The sequence below is a fragment of the Fonticula alba genome (assembly GCF_000388065.1).
Source record: "Fonticula alba strain ATCC 38817 unplaced genomic scaffold supercont2.7, whole genome shotgun sequence".
NCBI lineage: Eukaryota > Rotosphaerida > Fonticulaceae > Fonticula > Fonticula alba.
In genome coordinates, this window is record NW_009242977.1 from 412,215 (window position 1) to 421,564 (window position 9,350).

The 9,350-nt window shown below is 72.8% G+C and overlaps 1 protein-coding gene across 1 annotated transcript; it reads left to right on the top strand.

Moving 5' to 3' along the window:
• The first annotated feature begins 21 nt into the window (after positions 1-21).
• H696_04285 (hypothetical protein) lies at positions 22-8,509 on the top strand. The gene is made up of 6 exons (XM_009498162.1): positions 22-383; positions 518-1,294; positions 1,439-2,572; positions 2,842-3,340; positions 3,518-7,728; positions 7,908-8,509. The coding sequence occupies exons 1-6, from the start codon at positions 59-61 to the stop codon at positions 8,378-8,380; spliced, it is 7,419 nt and encodes a 2,472-aa protein (XP_009496437.1). The 5' UTR covers positions 22-58; the 3' UTR covers positions 8,381-8,509.
• Positions 8,510-9,350: the final 841 nt, after the last annotated feature.

Below are 9,350 nucleotides of genomic sequence, written 5' to 3' on the forward strand. Positions count from 1 at the left end.
CGCCCCCCGCCGCTGCCTGATCTTCCTCCCGCCCCCCTCCACCCGCCCTGTGTGACCTATGCCGCCGTCCTTACCCCGACCAGTGGACGGCCGGAGCCACTCGCTGAACCCGAACCCGAACCCGAACCCAGCAGCCCCGGGCTCACCGCCACTCGGCCATCCCGACGCCGCACCCCGCCGACCCTCGGACGTCTCGGGCTTGCCATCGTCGACTGTGGCGTACCCCCTGTCCGCGGACGACCGCCCTGTGGCGGGGCCGCTGCCTAGCGTCTCTCCCCGGCGAGCCTCCCTGCCGGGGCCCTCAGGCTCCGCCAGCTCCACGCCACCGAGCCCGCCCCCCTCGACCTTCGGCTCGACCGGGCGCTTTTCCAGCCCGCCCTCCTGTGCGACGCCCAATTGGCTTCTCTCTCTCTCTCTCTCTCTATCACACACACACACACGCATAGGAATTCTCCCACTAACGCTTCGTCTTTCTCTCTCCCCCCCTCCCTCCCTCCTCCTCCCCATGCGTCTGCAGCTTCTCGCACATCGCGTTTCTCTTCCGGCCCCGGGACCCAGACCACCGGCGGGTTCCACCCCCCCAGCTACTCCGACGGGCCGGGGTCCGCGCCGTCCTCCGTCGAGCACTCGCCCTCCCGGGCCCCCAGCGGTAGCCCAGGCGCCCCGCAGCCGGGGCTAATCCTCCACCCACACGCTCGGTCCCGGTCCGGGTCTCTGGGCCCGGCCGGTGGGTCCTTCTCCGGCGGGTCCTTTGGCCACCCGCCTTCCGGGGCCCCACACGGCCACCCCCACAGCGGCGGTCTGCACCACGGCTCGGCCCCGGGGCAGCCCCCGCCGCCGCCACCGCCACCGCCACCGTTGCTGCTCCACGGCGGACCCAGGTCACCCCCTCCCCCCCCGCCGGGGGCCGTTTCTCCCGCCCCCTCGACAGGTGCCCTACCTCCGGCGGCTCCGCCGCCGCCGCCGCCGCCGCCGCCGCCGCCACCGCCGCCACCTCCCCCATCGCACTTCGGTCCTCCGCATTCGCAAATGCTGCCGCCGCATGCCATGCACCTTCTTCGTCCAGGAGCCGGGCCAGCCGGGCCTCCTGGTGGACCGCCCGGGGGCCCTCCTGGCGGGCCGCCAGGACCATCCACCGGGCGCTTCCCCCCCGGTGGGCCAGCCGGGCCACCGATGCCCCTGCCGCCGCCGCCGCCGCCGCCCCCCGGGCATGGGTCCTTCCGCGGTGGGGTTTCGACCCCGGTAATCCCCTTCGGGCCGCCGCTGTCCATGGGGCCGGCTCGTGGACGGCCTGGTCCGCATCCACTGCCGCCATTTGCCCATGCACTGGGCCCCCCGCTGCCGGTTGGCCTGCCTGGCGGCCCGCCGCCCTTCCCGGCCTTCGGCATGCCGGGCATGCCATCCCCCCCACCTCCCCCACATCCACCCGGCATGGCAGCAGCGGCCGCGGCGGCCGCAGCAGCCGCCGCCGCCGCCGCCGCCGCCGCAGCCGCCGCCGCCGCCGCGGCCGCCGCCGCCGGCCAGGGGTCCCCCTCCCCACGGTCCGCATCTCCCCCGCCGGGTCTGACGGTGTCGGCGGCCGCGCGCGAGGCCAGTGCCCCGCCGTCGCCCTCCCTGTCAGCTGCATCGGCACCGGCACCGGCACCGGTGCCGGCCAACGCCCTGCCGCCCTCGGGCGCCGGGTCCTCGCGCTTGGGGAGTCCGGACCCCGGCAGCCGGTCGGCGTCGGTCGACCCGCTGGCCGCCCTTGCGATGACCGTCAACATGCCGGCCAATTACTTGACCTCCCCGGACTCGGACCTCGAGGAGGGGGAGATCTCCGACTCGCCTGGCAGCCATTCCGAGGAGGCGACCGCCGTGTCGCCAACCACGGCGGAGCGCCCGGCCTCCCCGGAGTCGCGCTCTCCGGGACATTCGCCCACTCCGGAGGCACCGGCACAGGGGTCCCCCTCGCCATTGCAACGCCCCGCATCGCCCATGCCCCGGTCCCCTTCGCCGGTGCGACGCTCCCCCTCACCGCCACGGCGGTCCCCCTCGCCGTTGCGGCCATTCGATGTTCTGCGCTGGTCGGCCGGGCGCTCATCTCCCCGGTCTCCTGCCCCCGATGGGCGACGTTCACGGTCGCGATCGCCATCTCGGTCGCAATCCCGGTCGCAATCCCGGTCGCGGTCACGGTCGCGGTCGCGGTCATCCTCGGCATCGCCGCCGCCCTCTCCGGCCCGGGACGCCGCCTCCCTCGCCGGGTCCATCCCACCTGTTTCTTCACAGCGCGCATCGCCCTTGCCCGCGGCCGATGTGTCCCCTTCATCTTGGCCAGCGGCCGAGCCTCCGGCCGATGCGCATCGTCCCGCCTCGCCTGATGCTCCCCTTCCATCGTCCGCGCCCTCCCCCTGGCCAGCGGCTCCCGGTGATGGTGCTTCTGTTGTGGCCGTCCCTCCGAAACAGCAGGCCGACTCCCCTCGGCCGGCTGATGTGGCACAGCCGCCGGCATCTCGACTGGCGGAAGATGCCCCGGCGCATGTTGATCCCCCCGTGCCTGCCGACGAGGGCGTCAGCCGGTGTCCCTGTGGCCGTACGCATTCTCTCCGCTCCCCGCTCTCCGCTCTCCGCTCCCCGCTCTCCGCTCTCCGCTCTCCGCTCTCCGCTCTCCGCTCTCCGCTCTCCGCTCTCCGCTCTCCGCTCTCCGCTCTCCGCTCTCCGCTCTCCGCTCTCCGCTCTCCGCTCTCCGCTCTCCGCTCTTCTCCCTCCTTCACCCATGCGCCAGACTTCCATCCCCCCCCTCACTCTCTTCCTAACCGCTCTCCTCCTTTTTGGTTGTCCCATTTTCATGTCCATCCGCAGAGGGTGATGATGGGAATCTCATGATCCAATGCGAGCAGTGCTATGCCTGGCAGCATGCCTCATGCATGATGATCGACCCGAAGTCCGTGCCGGCGGTCTACCTGTGTGAGATCTGCTCGCCACAGTCACACGTGGCTCTCCTCCGGTCCATGGGCAGGCCGTTGCCCGAGGGGGTGGACCCACCGACGGCCGAAGCCAAATCCCCCGATGGCGATGGGGCCGGCCGGCTGCCGGCCGCAGCCATGGGCTCGCCAACGGGCACCAAGTCCCCGGGGGCTCGGTCGCCGACTGCTGCCAAATCCCCAACGACGGCCCGGTCGCCAGCTGCCACATCCCCCCGTGGCGAGGCCACCCTCTCATCGCCACCTGCTTCTCCCGTCAAGCAGGAGCCCGACGAGGCGGAGGAGGGCGAGATTGAGCCGTCCCCGGCCGCCGGGCACCCGGCCCCGAGTTCCCCGATGGAAGTCGACACGCCCATCGAGCCGAAGTCCAAACCCGCGTGCGTGGTCTCCCTTCTTCCTGCCCTCTTGCCTCTCTCTCTCTCTCCCCCCCCCCCTCTGTTTTGCCTCCCGCCCCTCGCTCCCGAGCTGACCCATCATGTGTATCGATCCCCCTCCTCCCCTCCCCCTTGCTCCCGCTGTTGTGCTTTTTTTTTTCGCCCCGCGCACCTCCCCAGGTCCATCCCCGGCACTCCCACGAAAACCCCACCCAGAGGGATACCCGAGGATGGGGCTTCTCCCCGGCTGCCCCTTCCTGCCATGGAGGATTCGGCATCCGGGCCTTCACACAGCCATCAAGAGCGCGAGGCCCTGCTTCTGTCGGCGGCGGCGGCGGCCCATGCGCCGGGTGACTCGGCCCCGGTGCCGTCTGGGCAGCCTCGCACGGGCAGGGACGCCCCATCCAAGGCCTCGTCGCCGCGCGAGCGGACCCCCTCGGCCTCGTCGCCGCGGGCCTTCGCCGAGCTGGAGAGCCTGCTGAAGGATGACCTCCTGTACCACCCGGACAGTCGGTCGACCGGCAAGCGCCGGCGCATGACCATGAACAGCATGAGCGCCTCCCTGCCGATGTTCGGGTTGTTTGACGGGACGCCCCCGGGCCCGGGGCGGAGCGCCACTGCCGGGCCGTCCAGCTCGGCCACCTCCTCGCGGTCGCCGTCACCAGGCCCGGCATCGCGCGCCGACTCACCGGGCATGGTCGCCGCGGAGTCGGACGAGGTGGCCTCACCGGACTCCCCGGCGGTCAGCCAGCGGCCCAGGCCGCCCCTGCGCCTGACCATCTCGCAGGACACCTTGACCGGGGCGGCCAGCTTGTCGACAAGCTCGAGCCGGGCCGCGCAGCAGCCCGGCACCATCACCCCCAAGGAGGACGGCCAGGGCACCAGCGACAGCGAGGATGCCCAGCCGGTGGACGCCCTGCCGTCGCCCATTTCCCCGATCAAGGACGAGCAGCCTCCCCCGAGCACCGGCAGCATGTCGCCGCCTTTGGTGGTCACTTCAAGCGGCCGAGTGGTGTCCCCCCGGCGAATGTCCCTCTCCTCGCCGGGGCGTCTTCCTCCCCCGGAGCCACCGGGGCCCGGGGGCGATGCATCGGCCGGGGATGCCTCGGCATCGTCGCCCACGTCGGGCCCCCTGGCCGAGGAGAAGCCGGCGGTCTCGTCGCGGGCTCAGCGCCGTGCGGCTGAGGCTGCTGCGGCTGCTGCGGCCGCTGCGGCCGCTGTGGCCGAGGCGTCCTCCAGCGCTGGCAGTCGGCGTGCGGGATCCCGCCGGCCCGGGCCAGGGCCGGCCCCGGGTCCGGCCCATGCGGGGGTCTCCTCGGCATCGAGGCCGGGGGCGCCATCGCGCGGGGCCGCCGGCAAGGATCGCAGCACCGGCGCCGGGGGCTCTGGCACGTCCATCTCCCTGTCCTCCTCGTCCTCGTGCTCCTCCTCGTCCTCCTCCACGAGTTCACTGCATGCCTCGTCGTCCGGCGCCAGCCTGGCCTCGCCGTCGGGATCGGTGGGATCGCTGCTGGGGGGGCTGTCGCGCGGTGGCGGTGGCGGCGGCGGCGGCGGCCGGTCTGGGCCCGGTGGCCCGGAGCTCACCTCGCAGATCCTGTCCCTCGGCTACACCGGAGCCGGGGGCGGCGGCGGCCGGCGCAAGCCCAAGATCTCCTCCGTGTCGGACATGGTCCAGCTGATTGTGCGTATTTCCGAGCACACGATGCGCGTGCGGTCGGAGATTGTGGAGCTCGGCCAACGGGCCATCAGCCTGCGGCCGGACCCGAACAGCACCTGCCTGCTGGTGGCCGCGGCTCTGACGGCCGGCGGGGCTGGCCATGCTGCCGGTGGCAATGGCGGCCATGGCCCGGGGTCGGCGGCGCCCACGCGCGCCGGGCCGTCGCCCTTGTCTTTGGTCCCGCTGCGTGCCCCGGCATCGGAGTACCGGCTGATTACGGCCCGGCCGCCGACGGACATTCCGCGGACGGATCCGGGGTTTGTGGACACGCCGGCCAGCCGGCGGGCACTGACCAGCCGGCTTGGCGGGGTACGCAGTGCCCTGGCCGGGCACCGTGACCAGCTGGCACTGGCTTCGCTGGATGCCAGCGCCAAGCTCGAGCAGCGCCTCGAGCACCTGGAGCAGCAGATCACCCTCTTCCGCCATCGGTATGACTCGGACTTCGAGCCCTCCTCGGCCAGTGAGCTCGAGGAGGACCCGGCCCCGGCCTCGGGCTCGGGCTCGGGCTCGGGCTCGGCCCCGGCCCCGGCCCCGGCCCCGGCCCGGGAGCCGGAGCACGAGCAGGACGAGGAGAGCGACGGAGAGGGCTACCGCCGCGGTGCCGGCCGGAGGCAGTCGCAGCCAGGGCAGACCACCATCCACGAGCGTGGTAGGTCCTCCGGTGGCCGGCGGCGGCCTCGGACCCGTAGCGGGGGAGCCGGTCCGGCCGGGCGATCTCGCTCGGCCTCCTCCTCGTCGTCGTCTTCCTCCTCGTCGTCATCGTCCTCCTCGGAGTCGGAGTCGGCCTCCGGATCCGAGAGGTCAGACTCGGAGTCGGAAGGGGGGCGATCGCCGCCGGCGCGCGGCCGTCATCCCCCCCCTCCGCCCTCCGGTTCGGATGCTTCGGAGCACAGTGGCACCGACAGCGACCACAGCCTGAAGACCGACGACGATGGCGAGCATCACAATGGGGCCGGCTCGGGAGCTCGGCGGGCCGGCGGTAGCCGGCGTGTGGTCACTCGCGGAGGGGGTGGCCGGGCGCCGCGGCGGCATGATGCCAGCCCGATGGCTGGCCGGCGCCGGCATCGGTCCCCCTCGCCGGTCCCCGTGGCCGTGGCCGCGGCGGGCATGTGCTCGGACCGGTCGGGTGGTGGTGAGCCGCCAGCTCGGCGGCGTCGGCACCTAGCCGAGCGGTCGGATTCCTGTCCCGATGCCGATGCCGATGCCGATGCCGATGCCGATGCCGGGGCCAGCGCCGATGACGAGTCGGACCCCCACTCGGATGAGGACCTTGCCGAGGTGCTGCCGCACATCGCCAAGGAGACCGGGGCCCGGTGCTTGGCGGTGGCGGTGCAGTTGTCGCCCGCCACGTCGGACGGCGATTCGCCCCAGCAGTCGCCCGGTCTCTCGACAGTCCTGGCGGCGGGGGGGCCGAGCGGCGGCAGTGCCGGCCCCTCGTCGGCCATCTTGTCGCCGGGCCTTTTTCAGCAAGCCACCGGCCATCGGGCCGATGAAGCAGGCCTTGATGGTGATGCCGGCTACCATGGGCCGGCGGCTCCCTTCACATTGCCCAGCCGGTGCCAGCCAGTATCATCGTTGCTGTCGGGGCCGACGCCGGTGACGCCGCCGCCCTCGGGGGCAGCCGGCGCCAAGGAGTGCCTCGCCCCGGCGGCAGCCTTCCCCACTTCGCCGCCCCACTCGCCGCCGCCATGCACGCTGCCGGCCGGCACCGACACCGAGACCGAGCCGGAGGCTGAGCCGGAGGCCGAGGCTGGCAACATTCCCCCGGTGTCTGGGAAGACCCTATTGGCAAGTGTGGTCCTGGCGCCGCCGGCATCACGAGCTCGCGTACCCCCTGTCGGGGTGGCCGAGGAAGACGCGTTGGCCCTCGGCCAGGCGGAGCCGGCCCACGGAGGCGGCCATCGGCGCTCGGCCACACTCCAGGCCGGATCCTTCGTTGCGTGGGACCGCGAGGCGCCAGGTTCGTCGTCGTCGTCGCCACCGCCGCCGCCGCCGCCGCCATCGTCACTGTTGCGACTGGCGGCGTCATCGCCCTCGCGCTCGCGCTCGCGCTCGCGCTCTCGTGACCGGTCCTTCTCGCGGGATCCCGGTCGCCGAGACCGGCATCCTCGTCCGCCTGGCGCCTCTGGTTGGGACCGGGACCGGGACCGGGACCGCGACCGGGACCGGGACCGGGACTGGGACCGGGACCGCGACCGGGACTGGCATCGTGATCGTGGTCGAGATCGGGACCGGGACCGGGATCGGGACCGGGATCGGGATCGGGATCGCGGCTGGCCCGGGCCCCCGGGCCTGCCACCATGCCCGCAGGGGCCTGATGCCTCGCCCGGTTGGGATGCTCGCCGGCAGCGCGACCATGCTCGGAACTGGTCTGACAGCGGCCGCCCGGGCCGGCCCCGGATGTCGCCCTCCCCCTCGCCGGTGTCGGCCTCCAGCAGCTTGGAGGACGTGTCGGCCCTGCACGGCAACGGGTCCGGCGGCCCGTCCGGCGGTCCGTCCGGAGGGGGGATGGCGTGTGCAGGCTCGGAGCCGGGCCTCTCCAGCCACATTGGCGGCGCTGTCGCCGGTGGCGGGCGAATGGCCTCCTTCCGGGGCCGGGGCCGGCGCCCGTCGTCGTCCTCGTCCTCGGCCAGTGAGGGCGGCTACTCGCTGGCAAGCAAGTCGCCGCTAGATGGTGCGTCTTTTCCGCTTCATTCTCCCCCCCCCCCTCCCGGAGGCGGCGGCAGTCCGTGGTTTGCTTCGGTCATTGACACGCGCGGTGTTCGGCCTGGGGCCATGTGTGTCTCTCCTCGGGCGCGGCTTCCTTCGGTGGCGGGTTCCCTCCGGGGTGGGTGCATTGCGCGCGCGATGCAGGCCCCTCGCCCCGGCGCCCTCCTCCAGGCAGCCCTGGGCCCTTGCATCCGGGCATGCGCCATGGCGGGGCCGGTGGCCCGCCGGCGCCAGGGCACATGCACGGTCCTTCCGGGCCGCAGCATGCGTTTCATGCTTTCCAGTCGCCGGTGACGCCGGCGCTGCCACCGCCACCGCCACCGACGGGCTTCCGCCATGGCGGCGGCCCGCCACACTCGCCGAGCATGCACGGGCATCCCTTCGGCGGGTCGGGCGCCGGGGGGCCAGGCGGGTCCGGCGCCTCGGGGCGTGTGCACCTGCCCTCCTTCCATGCTCCTCCCCCACCCCCCCACTCGCACCATCACCACCATCACCACCACCACCACCACCAGCACCCTCCGCCCCATCACCTTCCACATCACTTGCATTCGCACTCGCATCCGCACCCGCCGCCCGGTGGCAGTGGCAGCGGCAAGCGGCGCTTCTCCGCGCAGTGAGGGGCTGCCGCCTTCTCGCTCCCCTTCTGCACAGGGGCCTCTATGTGGTGTTTTTTTGTCTTCCTGCCGGCGCCCTGGCCGTTGTCCTTGTGTTACACCCATACCATATACTTCCCTCTCCCCCTGTCCTGTTGCCTGCCGGCCAGCGCCTGCCGCCTTGCCCTTGTCCCCGCGCGCCTTCGGTGTTTTTCCCCCCCCCCCCCCCCCTCTGGTATGCGTGGGGGAGGGGGAATGCCTGGTCGCGGATCTTCGCGGAAATGGGGCATGTGATTCTCCCCGATGACAGCCCGGAGAGCCGGGAGATCACGCTGGCCGTTCTGATACCTGAGCACCAGGCTCGGGCTTCGGTCCCGGGGCGGATCTCGGCGCCCCGTGGTGGATATTCGCGGGACGCTGACCCTGCCCCGTGTCATCTCCTCGATCTCTCTCTCTCTCTCCATCTCTCCGTCTCTCTGTCTCTCTGTCTCTCCGTCGCTCCGTCTGTCGCTTTCGGTCTGTGCCTGGGTGCTGCCCGGTGGGGCCCCTGGCTTCGGCCCTCTCTCTCGGGCAAGGATGGCATGCGCGCGGGCGGGGCCCGGTGGATGCCGGCCGCGCGAACGTGCCCCCTCCCCCCGCTGGCCACGGTGGCGGTCTGTTATTCCTTGCCCCCGGGCGGGCGGGGGGAGGGTGCCTCCTCACAACAGCACGGCCCAGACCTTCGCCGGCCTGCCGCACAAGGCCCAGGCAGGAGGGGCGCGTCCCGCCCGCCCAGCCCCCTGTGTTATGACCTGCATCGACCTGGGCCCTCGGTGCCGTTGGTGTGTGTGTGTGTGTGTGTGTGTGTGTGACGGCGCCTCCCACTTGGGCGAGGCAGGCATGACAGGAAGGGAACCCGGCCCGAAGACGCCAGCCCGCAGGCTGGCGTCAGGAGGCGTAAGTCATCCCCCATGCCGGAGGAGCGAGGACAAGCGTGTGCGCTCGGCCCCCAGCC

Excerpts from the sequence above, each read along its gene's own strand:
- H696_04285 (XM_009498162.1), top strand. The coding sequence starts at position 59 with ATGCCGCCGTCCTTACCCCGACCAGTGGACGGCCGGAGCCACTCGCTG. Across the intron at positions 384-517 it reads CTTTTCCAGCCCGCCCTCCT|CTTCTCGCACATCGCGTTTC; the intron begins GTGCGACGCCCA and ends ATGCGTCTGCAG. Across the intron at positions 2,573-2,841 it reads CAGCCGGTGTCCCTGTGGCC|AGGGTGATGATGGGAATCTC; the intron begins GTACGCATTCTC and ends GTCCATCCGCAG.